This window comes from Octopus bimaculoides, chromosome 2 (genome assembly GCF_046866305.1).
Source record: "Octopus bimaculoides isolate indiv1 chromosome 2, ASM4686630v1, whole genome shotgun sequence".
Taxonomy (NCBI): Eukaryota; Metazoa; Mollusca; class Cephalopoda; order Octopoda; family Octopodidae; genus Octopus; species Octopus bimaculoides.
This window is the reverse complement of record NC_142929.1, coordinates 50,753,745-50,780,337: the sequence shown is the minus strand read 5'-3', so window position 1 is coordinate 50,780,337 and position 26,593 is coordinate 50,753,745. Positions and strand designations below refer to the sequence as shown.

General features: G+C 33.9%; 1 protein-coding gene across 1 annotated transcript in view; it reads right to left on the bottom strand.

The window, feature by feature from the left end:
• LOC106870646 (UPAR/Ly6 domain-containing protein bou) overlaps positions 1-26,593 on the bottom strand; it is a 57,593-nt gene that overhangs the window by 9,584 nt on the left and 21,416 nt on the right. Inside the window, exon 2 of the mRNA XM_014916789.3 lies at positions 22,384-22,548. Coding sequence (XP_014772275.1) covers positions 22,384-22,548 — 165 coding nt within the window. The remainder of the gene's footprint in view (positions 1-22,383; positions 22,549-26,593) is intronic.

Here is a 26,593-nt window from a genome sequence, read left to right as displayed (position 1 = left end):
GAGAAAATAAAATGCTATAAAATTCAATGACAAAATTCATACAATAGATTAGAAAAATAGAGGAAGTAATAAAACTATCTATCTATCTATATTGTATATGTGTGTGTATATATACATACATCAATATAAAATAATATATATATATATATGTGTGTATATATATATATAAAATTATATAATATATAAATCATTCTTATATTACTAAGCAGATTTTGTAAGGCTTACTTTTAAAATCTGAAATCTGCCAAACCAAACTTGATACAGCACTTAGACACATGAATAGAAATGAATAGGTGAAAAAAAGGAAAAACATGAAAATGATTTTAAAATGAATATAAGTGTGAAACAGAGAAGGGGAAACGAGAGAGAGAAAGAGAGAGAGAGAGAGATCAACAATTCAGTAAATAAATGAATAAATAACTTGTCACTATAGCAACTTCACCATCTGATTTTCATCACTCTGAAAAACAATTTATTTTTCATTTTTCCCCCCCAATTCTCAGACAAAGTGTCTATTTTCAGCAATCTTCTATTTATTAATGCATTTCATTTTCCACCAGCTCACCAAACAATTTGCTAGCTAATTGTAGATAAGCACTCTTCAAGTAGTATATTGATGCATGAGGTCTATAAGCTGCATGCACCTATCTCCCATACATGTCTATTTGGATTTTTGTTTCAATTGTGCAGTTGATTGCATTCTGTCACTTTTGCCAATATATTATCATAGATAAAACTTATACACTTTACATATTCATTCAGAATATACATATAATTATTTTTAAAAAATCACTTTTCTGTCTTGAAAATACCAACATATACACATACATACTCCGAACTTTCCAAAACAGTAAGAATTTTAAAAGCAATAAGATTGATAAGGATTGAAACTTCATCATTGGTTAAAATAACCTTCTCTAATCTTTCAGACTTACCTTTTATAGTTTGATCAAATTACTTTGAATCTAAATTTCCTTTGACAATATCACATTTTCTAAAATTAAGTCAAGTCTTTCGTAGAGGTTACTAAATGTAGTAATTTGCATAAAAACTATACAGAGAAATAATTCTTTGAAATCATAACAACCAGCAGAAAACTGCCTGGAGGGTGAGATTTCTGCTAGTAGTAATGATAATAACAATAATAATAATGATCCTTTTCTACTATAGGCCTGATATGTTGGGCAGGGGGCTAAAGCTCCAGCTGGTACTTATTTGATCAACCATCAAAAGGATAAAAGGGAAAGTCAACTTCAGTGGAATTTGAACTCGGAACATAAAACTGGAAGAAATGCTGCAAAAAATTTTGTCCAGTGTTCTAACAATTCTGCCAGCTCACCGTCGTGATAATTCCTTCTACTAGAGGCACAAGTTCTGAAATTTTAGGGGAGGTGGAAAGTCGACTATATTGACCCTAAAATGATAAAAGGGAAAGTCAACTTCAGTGGAATTTGAATTCAGAATGTAAAGACAGAATAAATCCTGTTAGGCATTTTGTCAGGTATGGTAATGATTCTACCAGTTGCTGCCTTAATAATAATACCAATTTTTAGTGATACTTGTCCTACAGAGCATAACACACATGACTTACTGAGTAACAAGCAGAATTATAATATGATAACCCACACCCACAGCAACAAACACTAAAGACTCAAGGGCCAGAAACGAATTCCACATCTGCTTTGACTGTTGTAAGCCACATCTTCAACTGACCACCTCTCCACTTATGCAAGCTCAGGGGAGGATATGGTGCTATTGCCTTCTGAATGAGTTCACTATGGAGGTGCTGCAACATGCAAGCAGACCACCATAATCTCCTCACAAGAAGAGTTCATTCAAGAGGTGAGATACCATTCCTTTATAGTCAATTCCGAGAGAGTGAATAGAGGATATTGCATATTTCTGTCAGGTACTGCGAACTACAGTAGAAATTACAGAATACAGCACATTAACTCCTTTGATACCAACCTACCCAAAATCACTCCCAGTTCTAAGATATATAATTTGCAGCTACGTGGTAAGAAGTTTACTTCTAAACAATATGGTTCTGGGTTCATTCCTACTGCATGGCACTTTGGGCAAGTGTCTTCTACTACAGTCTTGATCTGATCAAAGCCTTGTGAGTAACTTTGGTAGACAGAAACTGAAAGAAACTTGTATGTGTGTGTGTCCCATCATTGTCTGACAATCAGTGTTAGTATGTTTACATCCCTGTAGCTTAGTGTATCAAAAGAGACCAATAGAATAAGTATCAAGCTTAAAAGGAAAAAAAGTACTGGGTTCAATTTGTGACCAAAATTCTTGAAGGCATTGCTCCAGTATGACCTCAGTCTAATGACTGAAATAAGTAAAAGATGAAGATCAAAATTCCAAGTTAACCTATATTCCAAGTACCAGCTTAATAACAATTAAGTTATTTCACTAAATTCTTCAATAATTTCAAAATTTGTTGACGTAAAAGAAGTACGTTTCAAAAGAAATATAGTAACAAAGGCTTCAAGAAGTGGATTTTTTTAAAATTCCAACAGGTGTATAATCTTTTATGGGCATAATTTCATAATTTCTACATATTTTGCAATAACAAAATGGATAAGTATGAAGAAACATGACAACTTGAACCATCTTTTGGAAGGTGTGGATGTGTCAATTCTTTAAAGCAATTTATCCAAAATATATTTCATGAGATTATATTTGTATCAAATATCAATAAACTCAGGTAAGACCAGGTATGGTAGTTAGTAATATGTAATATAATTTTATGTTGAAAATATTACTACTTAATTCACTCTTCATATTCTGTTGATATTTATTAATATTTTTGAATGGTTGCATTTGAGAATTTAATATTCACGGTCAAATACAATTTAGTGTAGTAAATTAATTTGTGTCTATCTTTTTTTCAGATCAGTTTTTCTTTTTTTTTTTTGCAAATTAGTTGATCAGTTTTGTATTCTATATATTATATAAATATATTTGCACACAGAATTAAACTTAATTTCAATTACACAATTTTTATGATTCTCAAATACTTTCACAAAATTCATTTCTACACACAAAAGATAAGCATAAACAGTACATGGGATGCATACACACATAACAGGTTGGGGTGAGGGTATCTATATACTTAACTTCTAAGACTTTCTTAGCAAAAGATGGTGATGGAGAAGGTTTCCAGTGATTGGAAATAGATATGAAATATAAATAGAAAGTAACAGAAATTGATAAATAAAAAACAGGAGAAAAATGTGTGTGTGTATATGCAAGTGTGCATATGTGTGTGTGTGTAAGTGTATTAATATGTATACTTATATGTGCATATATATGTGTGTGTATGTATATATATATATATATATATATATATATATATATATATATGTATGTTTGTATACACACAAACACACGTGTGTGTTTGTGTGTGTGTGTGTGTGTGTGTGTGTGTGTGTGTGTGTGTGTATAAAATACTGTAAGATGATAGGACATCGTCAGGCCTAAACAAGCAAACTAAGTGTTAGGCTATTGTATCAACTGCAAGTTTTATTTAGGGTTCACACAGTGCCATGGAACATATCTCAAAGATGGTTCACATAGTATATCACAAATATTGTTATGACAAATATTTCCTATCCCCTTACCATTTTCCATAAATGTTGAGGGACAAGTTTGATTCTGTATGTATATGTATATTTACTCACACACACACACATCTGATAGACCTAACTCACCACAGCTGGCATTGAGGACACAAATGGAGATAAATAAAGAATCAGCAGGGAAGACTCCAGTCTGATCTGACAATAGCAAAGTTATCAAACAGTAACTGAGCATTTATAAGGCTAAAAGGAAGGCAGGAGGACAGGAGAAAAAAACACACTAAAATAACAAAAAAAAAAAAAAAAGAAAAAAAAAAAGAAAACAACCTTTCTTAACTTTCAGCAAAAATATTCTCAAGGTTCACACATAATAAACAGCTGCTTATTTGATGGAAACAAAATCAGCTTTAGCATTCACTGGTCTGGAAGCTAAATTCTTTAAGAACATTCTTGTTTTGGAGGTAAACTAAAAGGTCAATTTTCCAACCTGACACAAAAGAATAGATGTAAAGTACATGGAGACACCGAACTAGTTGAATGTTCAATACATTTGTTATAAGGGATTTGTGAAGAACACTATGCTTCAAGGGTTTTATCCTTAGAGAGACAAAGTATTGATACCAGAATTATGATAAAAAGATGTGGACAATATTTCATGCTAAGTACAGGACTGTTATTAATGGAAATGTAGTTGTTGTGATGGTTCCTAATAGAATTTCAATGTTGCAGCTAGAGCTGAAAGGGCAGAATGATTCCATGGTTCCAATGTGAGGTGACTTGAGAGATTTTAAACTTCTAAGAGAGAACATGGATGGTCAGGGAGAATATTTCATTCAGAATAAGCTCTATATCAAATTGTTGCTGCACTAAAACTTTATGAAGCTATCTATGTCGACATCAGTATCTAAGCCAGTGATTCTCAAATGAAAGCCCTGTGGATCACAATAGGCCTAGTAAAAATTGGGAGATTTGGGAGTTAAAAATATAACTGCTACACCTTGTCATGATCCTTGTATTTCACTCTATATACTAATATCAACAGCATATGTGTGTGTGTGTGTGTGTGTGTGTGTGTGTGTGTGTGTGTGTGTGTGTGTGTATATATCAAAATTCTAGGTAATAAACTTTAATATATATGGATATTAGTGTCAAAGTTCTTATTTAAATTTTGATATATAACCAAGGAGATCGATTCATAAGGAGTCTATTATAGACCTTTGTGGACAGATTTTTGCTATTTTGGTAACGATTGCATGTTTTGTCTTACCAATACATTTGGTAGATATCATTATATGAAAGTATACAATATTATAGATCTATTTCAATCAATCTTACCAACTGGTTTCATACTGGGTATTAAATGATTAGATATTAGATAATGGCATGGTTAAGCAACACCACGTTGTCTTCAGAGATAGTAGGCATGGAAAAAATATGTACTCTACGAACATATAATATTAAAATAATATAGTATTGTGTAATATCCAACAACTCAGACTTAAGATCAAGACAATCACACAGAAACACTAACAATTAGCAATTCTCATTGAAATATTTACTAACAACTAGAAAGCAGAATAATGCAACAATAGAAGTTTTTATGACTTTTCTGTAAATAAAGTACACATTATTAAAGTTAATCTTTGGTCCTTTAAGTTATTATGAGGAGTAATTTTTATTAAATTTATAGCTTATGCACCCTTGTCTTAGAGACAAATGTGCATTAGAGAATTTTTACATTAGAGAATTTTTACAAATATGCTCTTTTATCTGCATAGAAATAATTATTTTTGTCTAGTTGTTTCAAATGCACGATTATGTTTTTCATAATTTAGCTTCAATTAATAAACAATGCAAAGATAAAATACCATTTTTTTTTTTTTACAACTAATAACATCTATGAGAAAGCCAAAGATATAATGTTGAGTTCACAAGTAGGTCATGAGCAAAAAATTTTGAGAACCACAGCCTAGAATTTTTGTTGAGCAGAACAGTTTTTCCATCCTTGCAGAAGAACAAAACAAGTGTTGAAGAAAAATAGTTTATAAAACTTACAAGATGTTCTGAGGAATTTTAAGGCTTAGAATTGAATATCATTATTTCTTTCTCTAATCACAGTTCTTTGTATGAACATTTTTCTGAAGAATAATATTTACGGATTTTAGAATGTAATAGCTAGTAAACCAATTAATTTGATTAGAATCCAGAGAAACAAAATCAAATCTCTCTTTTGACTTAAGTCAAACCTTTTACAAAATGAAATGAATGCATGTACAAACCACACCAAAATAATCCAGATAATGATAATGGTTCCCAAGTGTCTCAAAAATAAATGTTTCATAGAATAACTGAGAAGATAGCAAACCTACATTTAAAAACAAAAATGTTAAGAAGAAGAAAAAAAATGAAAATAAATGGCTAACAAAATGAAAAAATTCATTGAGAAGCATCAGTTGTAGAAGAAATAATCTTATCTTGACTCAGATCAATGAAAAGAATATTAACTACATAGTACAGCCATTATATTTGGTATCCCAATCTATATAATCCCTTTCAGCTAGGAATTTGTTCAAAGCAATATTTTGACTTCTTTTTTCTTATCTCTTCCAAAAAATAATATTAAAAAAAAAAATATGATGTCTGAAAGTTTTCAACTAGCCATGCTCAACTTCATTGAAGCACCACAATTGTAAATTTGTCCTTAATTCTACATTACATGTTTGCTTTGATTTTCTTTCTGTCTTTGGTAATTTTTGCTATTTTTTTTTTCAGAACATGCATTACTTGTATATGTTTCAATTACCACAAGTCTGGCAGCATTTCAAGGAAGAGATAAATCAGATTTCTTTAATCTATAAGCCTTCTAGCTAGAATCCTACCCATTTCCAATTAATACTAAAAAGAAAAATAATTACATTTACATCACATCTTACTAAAACCAATTTGTTCAGCTTAGCTTTTGGGAGGGAGATGACATATAAATTTGCATCATTTCTAAAGATGGAATTTTATGAGATGATGTGAAGTAATGGTTAAAGTGTTAGATACTTGTTCTAGAGTTCATGGATTCAAAGTCCTGGTAAAAGGATTGTGTTCTTGCTTTGATCAACATACATATACTTTCTTTTAAATTGTGTTTAAAATACTTATCTTACCAAATCTAATTTCTAGAAAAAAAAAAGAGAGGTAAAAATTACATTCATTTACTTCATGATTGAGTTATTAGTGTTAAAAAAAAAATCTCAACAAATATTTATTGGTTCTTTAGAAAATCAAATAAAATGCCCAAATTTGCATAATAATTGAAATCAAAATAGTAGGTGCAAGGTAGCTGTGTGGTAAGAAACTTGCTTCCTAACCACATGGTTCCAAGTTCAGTCTCACTGTGTGGCATCTTGGACAAGTATTTTCTATAGTCCTGGACTGACCAAAAGCCTTGTAAGTGGATTTGGTAGATGGAAACCAAAAGAAGCCTGTTGTGTATGTATGTATATAAATATATATATACACATATGTGTGTGTCTGTCCCCCACCATCACCACCACTTGACAACTGGTGCTGCTGTGTTTACATCCCTGTAACTTAGCAGTTCAACGTAAGAGATTAATAGAATAGGTACCAGGCTTAAAAAAAAAGTAAGTGGTGGGGTCACTTTGACTAAAATTCTTCAAAGTGGTGCCTCAGTATGTCTGCTGCCAAAATGACAGGAACAAGTAAATGATAAAGTGAATTAAGAATTGGTAGTGATCAAAAAGAAGTTAGTATCACTGTGTGAATGATGACGATGATGATGAGGATATTGATGTTGATGATGATAAAGATGCAGCCAAATAAATAATTAATGGAGTTGAGAATAAAATGGAGAGAGAGAAATAGAGAGATATGGAAATGAAAAGTGTAATTCCATTTACATCCAGGATGTATTATTGGGATATAAATTGGCCCTAGTCCCTGTAATGCATCCTATTTGTGAATGGTACTTTGTTTTATCAAGCCCAAAAGAATGAAAGACAAAGTGAACATTGGCTGGATTTGAACTCAGAACATCAAGAACTGTAAAATTGAATATTAAGTTTGGTGGGAGTGGGTAAGTTAATTACTTCAACCCCAGTGCTCAGCTAGTATTCATTTTATCAACCATGAAAGAATGAATGGTAAGGTTGACCATAGTGGAATTTGAACTCGGAATATGAAAGACAGACAAAATGCTAACAATTCTGCCAGCTCACCACCTGACACAACATTAAATATTGCAAACTATTTTAAGTAAATTAACCCTTTAAACCTTTAGCATTCAAATTACTGCCAAATGTAATGCTAATTAATTCACATTGTTTTGAATTAATCATGTATTATCTCATAGCTTCAAGATTTTCATGATGTTACTCTTTGTTTGTAGAATGACACTGTAGAGCAGGTGTGAGAAGCTGGATCTGGCTGGTTTGAACATACGTTGTTGTTGGCACTCCATCGCTTACGACGTCGAGGGTTCCAGTTGATCCCATCAACGGAACAACCTGCTCGTGAAATTAACGTGCAAGTGGCTGAGCACTCCACAGACACGTGTACCCTTAACATAGTTCTCGGGGATATTCAGCGTGACACAGTGTGACAAGGTTGACCCTTTGAATTACAGGCACAACAGAAACAGGAAGTAAGAGTGAGAAAGTTGAGGTGAAAGAGTACAGCAGGGTTCGCCACCATCCCCTGCCAGAGCCTCGTGGAGCTTTAGGTGTTTTCACTCAATAAACACTCACAACGTCCGGTCTGGGAATCGAAACCGCAATCCTATGACCGCGAGTCCGCTGCCCTAACCACTGGGCCATTGCGCCTCCACTGGTTTGAACATAAAACAAGTAGAATATTTGGGTCAGATGTGACCAGTTAACATGCTAAATGGTTATCTACAATCTATTATTAGTGTTGGACAGAGCACCATTGGTACCAAATACTTTAATGGTATGCAACTTAATTGAACCACACACCTTCAGAAAATGAAAGGCAATGCCAACAGCAGCTTCCCAAATAACATGGTTTTCACATTCTGTCCCACTGTGTGACACCCTGGGCAAGTGTCTTTTACTAGAGCCTTAGGCCAATCAAAGCTCTGTGAGTGTATTTAGTTGACAGAAACAGAAATAAGCCAAAAAGTTGACAGAAACTTGGGTGGTGAGCTGGCAGAAATGTTAGCACACCGGGCGAAATGCTTAGCAGTTCAAATTCCGCCGAGGTCGACTTTGCCTTTCATTCTTTTGGGGTCAATTAAATAAGTACCAGTTATGCACTGGGGTTGATATAATCGACTTAATCCGTTTGTCTGTCCTTGTTTATCCCCTCTGTGTGTAGCCCCTCGTGGGCAGTAAAGAAATAAGAAACTGAAAGAAGCCCATTATATGTGTGTGTGTGTGTGTATTCATGTGTGTCTTTCTCTGTGTTTGTATCCCCCATGTGTTTACATCTCTGTAAACTAGCAGTTCAGCAAAATAAATTGATAGAATAAGTACAGGGCTTAAAAGACATAAGCCCTCAGTTTGATCTGTTTGACTAAAAACTCAAGACAGTACCCCAGCAAGGTCACAGTTAAATGACTAAAACAAGTAAAAAAAAAAAAAAAAAAAAAAAAGGGTAAACAAAAAATATTATTATCTGTTTTCTATTTGTTACTATTAACTACAGATAATAATTAGCATTTCAGTAATGCAAAAGAACGGATAAAAATATTCTTTAAAAGTACCATATACTTTCTGCTTTCATTGTCTTTTAATACTCAATGTACTTGCTGATATTTGAATTTTTAAAATAATATATATACTGAGATATTATTTATTTATTTCAAGTGAATAAAACTTGCCTAATTACAGCAGCTACATAACTAAAGGTCCATGAAGATTTTGACAGATTTCAGTAGGCAAATTTCAATGCATATATATATATATATATATATATACACACACACATATCTATTCAATTGCTATACAATCTATATTTTCCCAGAATTATGGTCTATGATTTTATTGGAGTTATCTACTTTGTTTATGGCTTTTAGATTTTAAATACTCCTAAATTTTTTTTCATCTACTCGCAGCATGGATAACTACTTCAGTTAATCATTGATTCAAGTCTCTTTACACATTTACACAATGTGTAATGTGCACAATAATATATATATATATATATATATATATATATATATATATATATATAGAGAGAGAGAGAGAGAGAGAGAGAGAGAGAGAGAGAGAGAGACAGACAGACAGACAGACAAACAGAAACAGAGACACAGGTGTGGGTGTATGGTAAGAAGCTTGCTTCATAACCACATGGTTCTGGATTCAGTCCCACTGTGTGGCACTTTGGGCAAATGTCTTATATACACACACATATATATATATATATATGTATGTGTGTGTATCTGTTTGTCTCCCCACCACTGCTTGACAACTGGTGAGTTTGCATCCCCATAACTTAATGGTTTGGCAAAAGACACTGATAGAATATGTACCAAGCATAAAAGAAGTCATGGGTGTTAATTCATCTGACTAAAAATTCTTCAAAGGGTTAAAGGGTTACTCCAGCATGGCTGCAGTCTAATGACTGAAACAAGTAAAAGATAAAAGATATATATATATATATATATATATATATATATATATATATATATATATAAATATATATATATATATATATATAAAGGTCATCGTTATATATAAATATATATATATATATATATATATATATATATATATATATATAAAGGTCATCGTTATATATAAATATATATATATATATATATATATATATATATATATATATAACAATGACCTTTTTATATATATATATATATATATATATATACACACGCACACATATATGCACACATACTAATATAGTGCATGAATAAATTGATTAAATATTGTATTAACTAGAAGAGTAATTAATTTTGTTTCATCCATTCCTGTAATACAACGTTTAGCGTAAAAATAGATAATCATAAGATATTGGCTTCTCCACTCAAAGTGTTGTGAGTTTCTATTTCACTACTAACATTATAGTGTTGTGTTAATAATTGAACACACTTTTACCTGACAATGAAACAGGTAAGATAAGGGAGATAACAACCTGCTGCAATAGTACTAAACAGACTTGAAATTGGAATACAGTAAAAATTAATCAGATTTTTAAAATCTATGATGTTCTAGCTGTGAATATCCCCACTCAACTTTTTGTTTTCTTTTCTCAGAAGTTGCATAGCTTATATGTCCTTTTTCCTTGTGTGTGTGACTTATAAAATATTTAGCTGCTATTTCTAACATGTCAAGCGAATGCGGAAGCTCCCATCTGCTCAGTGATATAGTTTGGTAATCTGTTAATCACCGAAATTTTTTCAGTGAAAGAAGCACCAGAAATGGAAAATTTCTGAAAGCACTCAAACACATTTTAAGAGAAGAGAGATGGTTTTAAGGTAGAATGTGATGTTTGAAAAGAGCTAAAGTAACATGTGGCAGACAAACTGATGTAAAAGTAGAACTGAAGAATTTGTTTTTGAAAAAAGCATGAAGTTTTCAAAGTGAAACTGGTAGGTGGAAACTGTGCAGAAGTCTTTCATGTGTGTGTGTGTGTGTGTTGTCCCTGTTCCCCCCATGAACCAACTGCTTGACAACTGGTGTTGGTTTGTGTAGATCACCATAGCTTAACAGTTTGGCAATGGAGACTGATAAAATAACTGCTGGACTTAAAAAGTTTAGTACTGTGGTTGATTTGCTTGACCAAAACCCTTTAGGGCAGCATCCCAGCAAGGATGCAGTTCAGTGATTGAAATAAATAAATGATAAAAGAAGATACCATGAGAAACTTATCTGATCACTAATGTTAAACAACATTGATGTTTAGGTGAGGGACTGTTTGAGAGGGCTCGGTACTGTAAACACTTCCCAGTTGCAGTGTGTAAATCCTAGTTTTTAGAATAAATACACTGTCTCCTTGTGTTTGAAGAGGTGACTAAAATTGTTAGCATCAGAAAGGGCAGCTAGCTATAAAACACAGCTTGCAAAGAGTCTTGTCCAATCCTTACCAACATGGAAAAATGAACACAAAAAAAAAAAAATACAATGAGGAGGAGGATTGAAAATGTTTGGGATAAACAGTAATTTTTCACATTTTCCTTAAAGTAGTTATAAGGGTGTTTTTACTTATTGAAAAGTACAGTGAAAACTGAAATGGAACTGACAGTAAAAGAGGAGTTAGAATAACTTCTGCCAACTTTTTCTTTTTTTCTTTCTCTGATAAGGTTGCAGTGTGAATATATCTAGGCTTGAGCAGCCTTTCCTAACCTGTCTATCTCAAAATATAGACTAATAGAATAGAGTGCTTTTGCTAAAAGGGCTTTTATTTACTAAAATTAGACAACCCCAAATGATATGTCATTTGTAATTATACAACCACGGAATATTTCCAGTAAACAGAAGGCAAAAATCTAAAGCCTGAATCTATCTCCATACAGCAACTTCATCTAAGTAATTTCCATGACAACATTTTCTGATAGGTATGCCATTAAAACTGTAATCTAACAACTATTTTTATTTCATTGGACTGTATTCCCTAATGAAACATCCTCTTCAGATATTTAGCATTACAAGTCTATGCAATCTATACTCACATCTACTTTGAACATAATTCAATTTGATAGAGAGCTTTCCTACTAAATGATGTTCCAGAAACAAAGGGGGCACAGAAAATTACAATCAGAAGAGTCATCTAGTTATTAGTTATCATAGTTTTATGATATGATCTTGTCCTAAGGTTAAATACGATATTAAAATAGAAGTTCCATTTGCTAAGTTCTATTTCCAAACAGAAAAGCAGCATTTGATTTATATTTCTCAATCTATCACCTATCTTAATGGTATACTTATAATAAAGGCGAGTTATGGTCCATATAAAATGAACGAACTATAGAAACAATAACACAAGCTAATGTGGAAGTTTCAATGTGGCTGAAGCTCTGAGAAATAGTAGTCAAATCACCCTCAAATTACACAGAACCATCTTGAAAAGTAGAGGGCAAAATGAATAATGAAGTCTCAGGTACATGATACCTGAGTAAAAGTATGGGTTGGTCATTGTTAGAAATCCTTATTTTAATATCTACTTTACCCATGCACACACACACACACCCACGGATTGGATGGAATTTGTTGAGAAGAAGAAGATGATGATGATGATGAGGAGGAGGAGGATTGGTCAATTCTTGAAAACGTGTTGAAAACTTAACAATTAGACTACAGAAAAATAAAAACAGTAAATTGTGTGCATTTCATTCTACAACTGAGCCTAAAATTGTCGTAGAGCAACATTAATCCTTTAGCATTCAGATTACTCTATCAAATGTAATGATTATTTATTCACATTGTTTTGAATTAATCTTGCATTATCTTGGAACTTCAAGATTCCAAGGATGTAATTGTTTAGTTTTAATATGACATTATAGAGATGGTGTGAGAGGCCAAAGCCAGTTGGTTTGAACATAAATCAGATAGAATATTTGGGTTGAATATGGCCAGATTAAATGCTATAGGATTAAAGTTTACTAGTTTTTATTCTCTAAGAGTATAACTCCAGCTATTTATTATTGGTGTAGTGTGTAATAATGTTTGGTATGATACAACTGTGATAGGGTAATAATTCTTAATAAATCCTTTTGTAAACATCTAAATACTGCTCCAGTATATAACAATGTAAACACATCTCAGAACTATATAACATATTACTCACTCCAGGAACTTTACAAAACAAAGCATTGTGCAGGCGAATTGCTTCAAATTCTTGGCAAAGATACATTTAGAGAATTTGTGGCTGCTCTTCCAGCTGAGAATACATTTATTAGATGCATTCACAGCCCTGCATTCCTCACATCACAGAACTCACTATCTATCCAGCTGCCTTGCTATTAGATTTCTTTTCAGTAATCAAAATTTAGAACTTAGATTTTGGTTGGTCAAAATACTATTCAATCAATATAAGATTCTAAATCATTGTTACTGTACAGAGGCTAAACAATAAATTAGTTTACTGATGTAAATGGAGGATTCCTTAAAAACTTTTATTTTGTTCCTTCCCTTTTAACATTGGTTTCTGGTATATAATGTCTAACTTTTAAATTTCTCACATACCAAATCCTAACTTATGAACATGGCCAGGGCAAATGGTAGTAAAAAGATTTTTACTGTAGTACAACATAGGCAAGGAAATTCTACAGAAATATTGAAAACTGAAGAAATATATATATAAATATACAAACATTGGCTAAAACAGAACTGAACATAAACAAATTTTCTTGTATCTACAATATAAATGTTCATATATTACAAAAATTTATTTTGAGTACCTGAACATATTTTTTTGGTTCATGCACAATAAAATAGGTTTTTATTTTGTACCTGAACAAAATAAACAAAAAAAGAAAGAAAAAAAACGTTTGCATAGATTGCTGAAATCACTGACAAAAGAAGAGTTTATATTGCTAATCTGAGGGATTAGGTAGCAAACATTGATAGAAAGAAGACACAACATGGTTGCAATGTTTGAGTAAATAAAGTCATTCCTGCATTTTTTTCTCAAATGCTAAAGCTTCTATCTGCCAAAGCTGTCTCGCTTTCATCATATTTCTATTTTCGTAATAAACAGAAGACTTTCTAAAATGTAGCCCCAGATAGGTATGTTTTTATGTTTGTTTTTTTAATTTTTCTTTTATGATTACATGAAAAATTATTAATAGAAAGTAAAATATGTTGCAAAATGTTTAGCTGAGAAAAGTATTCAAAATAAAAAAAATAATAATTGTTTCTGTTGGGGGACTGTGAGTGTAATCATTTATTCTTCATTTGTTTCAGTCATTTGACTGTGGCCATGATGGAGCACTGCCTTAAAGGGTTTTAGTCAAAGAAATCAACCCAAGGACTTATTCTTTGTAAGCCCAGTACTGAATCTACTGTCTCTTTTGTCAAACCACTAAGTAATGGGGATATAAACACACCAACATCGGTTTTCAAGTGATGGTAGTGGGACAAACACAGACACAAAGACACACACACATAAATATACAAATATATATATGCATATATTTCGTAATTAGTGCACAAAATGCATTTTTTACTTGTCAGTGCAAGCATAGTCAAGACATATTTTTATATGTCTTGACTATGCATATACATACATATATATATACATACATGCATGCATACACACATATATATATATACATACATACACACACACACACATATATACATACATACACACACACCCACATATATACATACATACATACATACACACGCACACACACACACACACACACACACACACACACACACACACACACACACACACACACACACACACACACACACATATATATATATATGATGGTCTTGTTTCAGTTTCTGTCAAGCAAATCCTGTCACAAGTCTTGGTCTGCCTGAGGCTATAATACTAGACATTTGCCCAATGTGTCACGCAGTGAGACTGATCCTGGAACGCTGTTGTTGGGAAGCAGGCTTCTTACCACACTGCTATGCCTCCACCTATTCATTGAGATATTTGAAAATGACTCACCCATAAATATGCACCATTACAACAAACAAACAAACAAACAGCTTGAATCAGGCAAGAAATTATCAATCAGGAAAGAAAATGAAATATGAGAACAAAAATATAATAAGAAATGAAGGCATGAAAAATAAAATTGTGGCTACAAAAACAGAACAATACAAGAAAGAAGAAACAGGAGTGGGAGAAGGCGGAAGAAGTAATAATTGCCGAATGGAGAAGAATATTGAAAATGAATTACAATAGCTAACTCAATATAAAGTCTTAGAATAAGGTTTACTCAGTTACAGTTTCTGAGTGAGATGATATATTTTAGTATAATTTAATGGAACAGAAATATAAAAGCTTCATCAACATTATATATTGCCAATTGACACTGATTTGGTTTCTTGGCTTCAGGGAGAATCTCTCTTGTGTATAGATATGTCTTCCTGTATCATTTCCAGGGTAGAAATTTTAAATATGTCATGGAAATCAATAGCATATATGATAACACTTCTATTACAATGTCTCATTATTAAATAGACAAGAAATTTGTGCTGAGATTCACGAACATGCTCGTGCGTGTATGTGTGTGTGTGTGTGTTTATATATGAGTTTGTGTGTGTGTTGCTGAAAACTTGATGTTTAGGCGACTTTAATTTGTTACACCCATAAAAGTTTCCAGTTATTCATAGTTTTTTTGTTTTTTTTTCAGTTTTTTTATTAAATCATTATCATCACTTAGGCTCAGGTGTGGCTGTGTGGTAAGAAGTTCACTTTGCAGTATGGATTCTTGAGCAAGTTTTATTTTACTACACCCAGTGCTGACTAAAAAGCCTTGTGAGTAAATTTGGTAGATGGAAACTGAAAGAAACCCACCGTGTGTAAGCTTGTTTCCTAACTACATGGTTCTGGGTTCAGTCCCAATGGATGGCACTTTGGGCAAGGGTCTTCTACTATAAACCTTGTGAGTGGATCTGATTAACAGAAACTGAAAAAAGCCTGTTGTGTGTGTGTGTGTGTGTGTGTATGAGTGTGTCTTTGTATCTCTATTTGTCCCCCCACATCACCTGACAACCAATGTAGGTGTGCTTACGTCCCTGTAACTTAGCAGTTCAGCCAAACAGACTGATAGAATAAGTACTAGGCTTAAAAATGATTATTATTATTATTATTATTATTATTATTATTATTATTATTATTGTTATTATTTAAGGCAGCTAGCTGGTAGAAATGTTAGCACATCAGGCAAAATGCTTAGTAGCATTTCATCCATCTTTACGTTCTGAGTTCAAATTTGCCTTTCAACTTTGCCTTTCATCCTTTCAGGGTCAAATGTGAGTTACCCCTTCTCCCAGAATTGCAGACCTTGTGCCAAAATTTGAAATCATTATTATCATCAGAATTGTAAAGTACAAGACAAAATATCCTGTAGCATTAGATTGTATAGTGGAATTACATTCTTATTTTTAATGCTACCAATGTCAGTCAACTCTGCTCTTCATCTTTCTGGAGACAATAAACTACTAGGTAAGTACTGGGAGTAACTTAATCAAGACATGACTGGAATTGATTTTAAATATTTGTGAGCCTAAAATATTGTTGGAGCAATTAATTTTATTTTATTTATTTATTGATTGATAGGATAACTATTCTAACCACTAATCAATTTCCCAAATATCTCAAAAATGCTAAGTTCAACTTGTTAGTCAGGAAATCAAATGTATGCAGGAGTTATTTACCTTGCTTAGAAGTATAATGTAATAAGTTAACATAATATAATAAACAAACTTTGAAGATAAATAAGGAATTTGTAACGGATTAATAACTAATAAAATACGGAAAATAACAACATTACTGAAACTTCTACACTTTATAGTTCACATTAAATTAAGTAAATAACATGGTGTAAAACATGTAAACATCTTCACTGTCAAAAAAGAACAGTGTATTTCACTAAAATGATCAGTAGATGAATGAATGAGGAATTTGACTGAATTCAGAAGGTAAGATGTTATTCTGGTAGATTAATGTTATTCTAGTAGATTCTTGTCTGTATTTTTGAGATAAAAATCAATAAAGGTTGTGTCCAGAATCACAAACAATCTGAACAAACTCTTTCATGTTAGATGTCTAATTTTGAAGAATTTAGTCGCCAAATCATAATATGAATGAATATATATAAATATATATGAAACACTTTGAAGTTCAGACAGATTGACATATCTGTGTAGATGATAGACATGAAATTTTTATACATTAAAGAGATTTGGAAAACAAGATTAAATAACAATCACATGAAATAAAGTTTCATGAAGAGAGTATTATCCTTAAATACTTAAGGGCAAAAGTTGAATATTTTTCTCTGGACTGTTTGCCAAAACAGTCTTGAAATGATAAAAGCTTTTCTCTATATATCTAAATATTAAAGTCAAACTTGAGATCTAAAAGAAAATTCAAGAACAAAATGTTTTCCAAAGAAAAAAACAACAGTCTAGCAGTGTACGTACACAGAAAAGAACAGCAAGAATTGATATAAAATAACTGTCTTTGTTGATAGGTGGTAGCAAGAGAGAAAATTTATAGGTGATTAAGGAATGAACAAAATAAGAATAGGATATGGCAATAAAAATGAATCACAATTATACATGATGTCTAGTGAAAAACATGTATACATCACGTAAGAATGAACTTAAAATGGATTATTTTTTAATATAATAAACATTGAATTTATAACATAAATGTCAAAGTGTTCGCTTTCACAAGCACCAGTGCCATAAACTTTCAATGTACTGTCACCCTACTCTTTTCTTGAAATGCCAAACACCAGAAGTAAACAATCTCCCCTCCTTCTCCAATATCCATGGAATTCATTCCAATCCAGATGCTGCTCATCATCTCAGACCAAACATTGTATTCCTTCCTCTCTGAGATATCAATCTCTTAATCCCGATTTTTAATTCATCACAGTTGCCTAGGTTACACCCTCTCTTCTAACTTCACCTTGAAAGGCAGGCATCTGCACTTACATAGATACCACTCGGCCTGTTAGTCACCTCTGTTGTTTCGATATCATAAATAATGACTTTCACTTACCTTGAATCAAAGTCTCCTACTCGTAAACACATCTGTAACTTCTATTCTTCCTAACTTCTTGACCCACCAGCATCTCTTAGATTACATCTCATCCAGCATTGAAAACATATATCTTACTCTACCCTTTTGTAGAATCATCATTCCCAGTGTCTTAAACATTCACAACTTCTCATAGCTCTCTCACTCATTCTTCACTGATGCCACAAACAGAAACCAAATTTATTGCAATCTTTAACTTTCTCCATCATCTTGTCTCATCAACTTACACTTTAGGGCAAAACTCACATACCTCCAAACAACCTTAATTTTTTTTCTTAATTCCAAACTTAATCAATACTAAACTATAACTATCTCTGCGCTTATCAAGTCAACTACTACTGCCTCATTGCAACTACAAAACCTTAAAGTTTCTCCAACTATGGTACTTCAAGTCAGTCGAATAATTGGAGTTTTGCTAGTTTGATACCAACTTTAACAGCATATATGCTTCCATCCAAACTCCAAAACAACTAGGTGATTGATTAAAATCATCCTTTGAAGTTTGTCTGTCTATGACTTGCACACAGCAAAACTTCAATGTTGTAAGTGTTCTAAGGAGGTTCCCTTACAGTTTTGGTGAGGCTGTTCAAGCAAAAAAAAACCAAAGCCTATAACATCTGGCAAAACTCATCCACACCCTACAATGGGGTGATGTTTACCCAACAATGCAACATTTGTAAGGCCATTTATCCAGCGCATGAATGCTTCAAGCATCTTGTAGCTCTCAAGTTATCCCATATGTCAAACTGCAGCTGATCCCTTTGGTTCCTTGACAAAATGATGTCCACCAACTTTTTAGGACACTCTTCCCCTCAGCTTCACTAAACTGATGAGCAGTATCACTGCAGAGAAACCCTCCATATTTGTCACTTAGTTTACTTGCCTACAACCATGAGGTTGGGAAGCAAGCTTCTCACCACACAGTCATGTCTATTGACCTACTGTACCCACTGCTGAGATAGCATCTACTATTTTTCTTGAAATTGTGAGATGCATACCTCCTCTATTTCAAGCGCTTTTGTATGTCGAATAATCCAATTGAAAGGAATCTGCAGAAGAAGCCCAAGGATGACAAGAGAAGATATGATGAAATCTGATATCAGGAAGCTGAACTGCAAAAATGAAGTGACATCATCATCATCATTGTTTAATGTCCGCTTTCCATGCTGGCATGGGTTGGACGGTTTGACTGAAGGCTGGCGAGCCAGAAAGCTGCACCAAGCTCCAATCCAATCTGGCAATGTTTCTACAGCTGGATGCCCTTCCTAACGCCAACCACTCCAAGAGTGTAGTGGGTGCTTTACAAAGTTTTGAGACACAAAGCTGAAAAATATGCAAGCAGGGAAGAATTGGATATGAAAATGTTGATGATGTTTAACCTATCAGATTTCATTTGTAACAGTTTTCTTCAATCAATATTTCCCAAAAAGAAAGAAGACAGTGAGCTGGTAGAATCATTAGCATGCCTGGCAAAATGTTTAGTAGCATTTCATCCATTGTTATGTTCTGATTTCAAATTCTGCCATGGTGAACTTTGCCTTTCATCCTTTCAGAGTCAATAAAATAGGTACCAGTTGAGTACTGGCGTTCATTTAATTGAGTTACCCACATCGAACTGGAATTGCTGGCCTTGTGCCAAAATTTGAAATCAATATTTCCCAGAAAACAACACTGGCATCTTCTCCTCATGCATTTCATCTGCTGTGGCTAAGAAGCTCATGACACAGTTCTTCAAACAGTGAACAGTGCAGAAATCCAACGTATGTGTATGAAGCCTGACGTGTGTGTATGTGTATGAAACCTGGTATGTGCGCGTGAAGCCTGATGTGCATGCGTGTGTGAAGCCTGACGTGCGTGTGTGTGAAGCCTGACGTGCGTGTAAGTGAAGCCTGACGTGTGTGTGTATGTGAAGCCTGACGTGTGTGTGTATGTGAAGCCTGACGTGTGTGTGTATGTGAAGCCTGACGTGTGTGTGTATGTGAAGCCTGACATGTGTGAATGTATGTGAAGTTTGTGTGCGTGTGTGTGTGTGTGTGTGTGTGTGTGCGTATGTGTGTGTGTGAGAAAGAGAGAGAGAGAGTGTATGTGTACAATGGCAAAAATTGTTGTGTCAAATGAAAATACCTGATACATTTCAATGCAACTTGTTCACCTTTCTTTATGAATATGATCAACTGTGCATTTTGTCCTCTTCTGAGGCCAATTAAGTAAATAGTAAACAAAATACTAGGGTGTCAATATCATTGTCACAGCACTACCAGCCTTGAATGACTGAAACCAGCAGTAACAGAAAACAAAAAAAATGAGAAATATATAATGTAGTTATGTTCGCATAAACATGCAGAAGGGAAAGCTTTCAATCCATGATCTGGTGTTTAACCATGCGAAGTTGGTGATTCATTGCTACAGAGCATCTAATGTGTATAGTAACACACAAATACATATAACTTGAGAAACTGAGACATACACACACATTTATGTGTATATGTGTGTGTGTGTATATGTGTGTGTGTGTGTATATATATATATATATAGAGAGAGAGAGAGAGAGAGAGAGAGAAAGAGAGAGTAGTTGTATACTGCCAACTTAACGTGACAGTCCCAATAAGGGAATATACTACTGCTGTTTAGCCCTAGGAAGCCAGACCGCTTCCTATTAGGCCTTGACACATTTCCTGTGCCCTTATCCTTATGAAGGGGAGACAAACTCCTCCACCCAGCCTAGCCTGCATTCAGGGACATGTTTCTGAGTCTTTGCTCATCATCAGCCTGAAGTAGTATGACTGGCTAGCTGAAGAAATCTGTTTAACCTTCGTAAGTATATACTATTTCAGTGAAATACATTCACTGATTACAGAATTTAGAAATAATATATTTCTAAATCACTCAGAGAGACTTAAGCAGTAGTGATGCGATAAAGTAGTTGTATACTGCCAACTTAATGTGACAGTCCCAATAAGGGAATATACTACTGATGTTTAGCCCTAGGAAGCCAGACCACTTCCTATTAGGCCTTGGCACATTTCCTGTGCCCTTATCCTTACGAAGGGGAGACAAACTCCTCCACCCAGCCTAGCCTGTTAAGTTGGCAGTATACAACTACTTTATCGCATCACTACTGCTTAAGTCTCTCTGAGAGATTTAGAAATTCATTATTTCTAATTTTTGTTACCAGTGAATGTATTTCACTGAAATAGTATATACTTACGAAGGTTAAACAGGTTTCTTCAACTAGCCGGTCGTGCTACTTCAGGCTGATGACGAGCAAAGACTCAGAAACATGTCCCTGAATGCAGGCTAGGCTGGGTGGAGGAGTTTGTCTCCCCTTCGTAAGGATAAGGGCACAGGAAATGTGTCAAGGCCTAATAGGAAGCGGTCTGGCTTCCTAGGGCTAAACAGCAGTAGTATATTCCCTTATGGGGACTGTCACGTTAAGTTGGCAGTATACAACTACTTTATCGCATCACTACTGCTTAAGTCTCTCAGAGATTTAGAAATTCATTATTTCTAATATATATAAAACGGAGTAAGAGTTCTGTGACAATTTTGAAGCTGTAATAAATAGCATATTACTCTACCTTTGGTATTTGAGTACTATTCTTTCCACCTTGTTTTGCACTTATTTGTTCATCTGTATGTTGTTGTTGGCACTCCGTCGCTTACGACGTCGAGGGTTCCAGTTGATCCAATCAACGGAACAGCCTGCTCGTGAAATTAATGTGCAAGTGGCTGAGCACTCCACAGACACGTGTACTCTTAACGTAGTTCTCAGGGATATTCAGCATGACACAGTGTGACAAGGCTGGCCTTTTGAATTACAGGTACAACAGAAACAGGAAGTAAGAGTGAGAGAGTGTTGTGGTGAAAGAGTACAGCAGGGTTCGCCACCATCCCCTACCGGAGCCTTGTGGAGCTTTAGGTGTTTTCGCTCAATAAACACTCACAACTCCTGATCTGGGAATCGAAATCGCAATCCTATGACTGCGAGTCCGTTGCCCTAACCACTGGGCCATTGCGCCTCCACCTCATCTGTATGTATGTATGTGCCAAATTTCAAACAAGAACTTACCTCCCCACATTCCATAGACTTTGATGCAATATTTGGCATTGTAGACATTACAATGTTGCGGCTTTACAGGGTTTATCTCAGTCTTTTCAAATTTTGCATTGCAGTTGTCATCCAATGTTGAATTGCACACATAGCAGTTCAATGCTTGAACAGAATTAATGTAAACTGCAAAGAGAGGAAGAGAAAAAAACAGAAAAGGTAAGAGAAGGTTTATCTTTTTACCTTATACTTATTCCAGTCATTGACCCCAATACTTAAAAAATGTTTTTTTTTAAAGCCTGGTACTGTATTTAATTGGTCCTTTTTGCCAACATAAGCAAACCAACACCGGTTGTCAAGTGGTATGGGAGAATAAATATAAGCAGAAACACACACACACACACAAGCATGCACACCGTTTCTCCATACAGTTTCTGTCAGCCAAATTCACTCACAAGGCTTTGGTAGGGCTGGATTGGAGCTATACTACAAGACACTTGCCCAAGGTGCCCTGCAATGAGACTGAACCTGAAACCATATGGTCCCAAAGAGAGCTTCTTAACTGTACAGCCATATTTGCAACTGTAAATTAGAGAGCAAAAAAGAGAAGAAAAAGAAACTATTTCAAATAGCATGGACCACTTTGATATTTGTCTTGCAAAAACCTATCTTTAAGCATAGGTGTTACTTACATACACACACACACACACACACACACACACACACGTGTGTGTGTGTGTGTGCATTTTCACTTATTTTTCTTCTTACTTTCCCCTTACATTTCCACATGTAGTTTCTATTTTGTTTTTGTAACATATATATATATATATATATATATATATATATATATATATAGTTGACAAGTTGCAATCAATCATTTTGTCCTGAAATCAATTAAATATAACAACAATAAGAAAAAAACACAAGGACATAACCAAAATTAAAAAGACTATCAGATGAAGATGAATGAGATATTGAGTAAAATAAATGTCTTGAGAATCAGTTTAACAGACATTTGGTGAAAAGTCAGTTAATTCTACAAACCATAAGCAAAACACTGAACTATAACTTATCTATTGACTTATAAAACTAAAGATTGTGTTAGACAGATTCTTTAATTTTGTAAATTTCTTTCATGCCTTGAAAAATAAGGGTTGCTTTTTCAATTCTTAATTAGTGTTTTCAATTACCAGAATGTATATTACAATAATACTAACAACAACAACGATGATGATGATGACAACAATAATAATAGTGTACATTATTTACATTCGATGGATAATTGTCCTCATTTGTTTGTTGTTAACACAACATTCAGGCTGATATACCCTCCAGCCTTCTTCAGGTGTCTTGGGGAAATTTCAAACCTGGGAAATTTCAAACCACCATGCCATATGCCCATGGGCATATGGTGTAGTGATTAAGAGCATGGACTACTAACCCTAAGATTCCGAGTTCAATTCCAAGCAGTGACTTGAACAATAATAATAATAACATCGAAAAATACCTTAGGAATGAGAACCCAGGTTCGAAATTTCCCCATGACACCTGAAGAAGGCTGGAGGGTATATCAGCCAAAACATTGTGTTAACAACAAACAAGATGAGGACAAATATCTGTTAAATGTAAATAATGTACACTATTTTTATTTTTGTTACAACTAGATTTATTGAAAATTTGTTTGGTAAGTTAAAATCTCATAATTTAGCTCTTTTCTCTCTTTCTTTGCTAATTTTCTTTGAAATTGTTCATTCATTCAGTTAATGCTAGTTTTTCTCCATGTTAGCACTGCTTTAGAAGCTGAAGTAATAGAAGCTGAATTTTTACAGACAGATGCTCTTCTTCTTGTCAACCATTACTTGTTTTTCAAGCAAGGGCTGTTTCAGTCCAGAAGAATTTGCAAGTACAGAGTGAGCAGACGATCTGTTGACAGGATATTTTAACAATTGTCACAAGTTGCAGCCCACCCACAAACAGTGATGTCACCATTCGTCACTGAGCTGCAAACAGAGATTCAACATGCAGAGAGATAGCTCAGTGCAGACTATAAGCATTCGCACACACACACACACACACACACAAGCACACTATCATTGTTTTAATGTCCACTTTTCTATGTTCACCTGGGTTGGATGGAATCTGCTGAGGTAGATTTTCTACAGCTGGATACCTCTCTTGTCATCAACTCCCACCCATTTCCAAGTAAGTTGATATTTCCCTGTGGTTAGACATGTTTTCATGAAAGATTGGAAACAAAAGACACTGCTGGTGCGATGGTGACATTCATTTACAACTATAATATGATGTCAAGGCAAGGAGACAGTAACGTACACATACATACATAGATATAGACATATACATACAGGGTGAGCTTCTTTCAGTGACTGAAACTACCAGTTTTACCTGACCATCTTGTTTATGGTCTTCCCCTAGGTCTTCACTCAGTTGGCTTCTTCAAATTGAATGTTTAGGAATATATAAATATTTTTAAGTATCCTCAAAGATTTTTGGAAATCTAAAATTAGAATGGCCTTGTTTATTTTCATAATTTTTTTCTTTTCTTTTTTTAAATGGGCTTGATAAGTCATTTTACTGACCGTTTTAGAATAGTGCTATGTATATCACAAAATGAATATTTACTGAACTATGAAAAGCAATACACACAGATGCTCAATCATCAAAATATCTCAGACTGAATGAAAAGAGAAGATAAGAAAAGTAAAAAAGAAGTGTTAAGATTCTTCATGGATAAAGGCAACAACTATCAAGCTGCCAAGACTAGTAAAGATGATTTGAAGAGAAAAATGTTGCTTTGATGGATTGGCTGTCAGATTTGAGATTTTGAATTCTACAGACAGAAAATGTAGGAGATAAAATGGAAAGAATTGTGGAAAAAGTGTGAATCAGAAACAAAGAATGACTACTGGAACACTGATGACAGAATGGAATTACTGAAAAGAAGATGACCTATACAATTACTGAAAGGCTTCTTTTTTTTAAGAAGAAAATTGAAACTGCAAAGTAGAGTTATTAGTTGATTAATAAGTTGCCAATTTTCATATAGGTTGTACAGACTAAAACAAAATATTTCTAGAAACAAACCAATGTATATGTTTATTTTTGCAATAATAGATGGCTGGTGCCATGTAAAAAGCATTCAGTCCACTCAGTGGGGTGGTTAGTGTTAAGAAGAGCATCTAGCGGTAAAAACCATGCCAAAACAGATACAGAAGCCTGGTGTAGTCTTCTACCTGGTTGGCTCTTGTCAAACTGTCCAACCCATGTCAGCATTGAAGGCAGACATTAAACAATGATGATGATGTGAAATATTACACACCTAAATAAAAACAGATACAATAAGAAAATTGTACACTCCTCCATTTTTAAAAATTAATTCTTATAGACCTGACAAAATTATACCATCTACTTTTTTTATGAAAAGAATCATTTATGCCTATAATACCTGAGCAGCAAACTGATAATAGGGAGTTCAGCAAAATAACAATAATAATATTAGATAGGAGTAAATGTAAAGATAATGAAAATAAGAGTAAATGTGAAGATAAAGCATCTATAGAAAACTGTTGCTTGGAACTGCACAAATCCTCTAGAGTTCTTAAAATCTGAATGAAGAGTGTTACATTAGTTCACTGGTTGTGGAGTAAGGCAACACTTTGTTATCTGCCCCCCTGAGTAGATTTGGTAAACTGAAAGAAATGTATGTTTGTAAATTTTTTATTAGAAGAAAATTTATTAGAAGAAATGGATAACAATCAGCAATTTGGTTTAGCAGTTTTTGTTTATGCTACCAGCCATCTCCATGATCTAAAATTTGAAATTGCAGAGCAAGAACAAATTGTTTCCCAAGTTAATAGATGATAGTCATCATCATTGTCAACATCATTTAACATCCATTTTCCATGCTGGCAGAAGCTAGACAGTTTGACTGGGACTGGTAAGCCGAAGAGCTGTGCCAGGCTTCGGTCTGATTTGCCTTGGTTTCTATGGCTGGATATCTTTCCTAACACCAACCACTCCAAGAGTGTAGTGGGTGCCTTTTATGTGTCACCAGCATGGTGAGATTGTCACTGGCACTGACTGATGAGTCTTCTCAAGCACAGCAAATTGGCAAAGGTTTGGATGATGATATTAAAACTGGTCATCACTTAGCTAGAAAATAAAGGAATTGAACCAGCTTCTTCACTTAAAAGAAGAGCAAGGTGAATGTGCT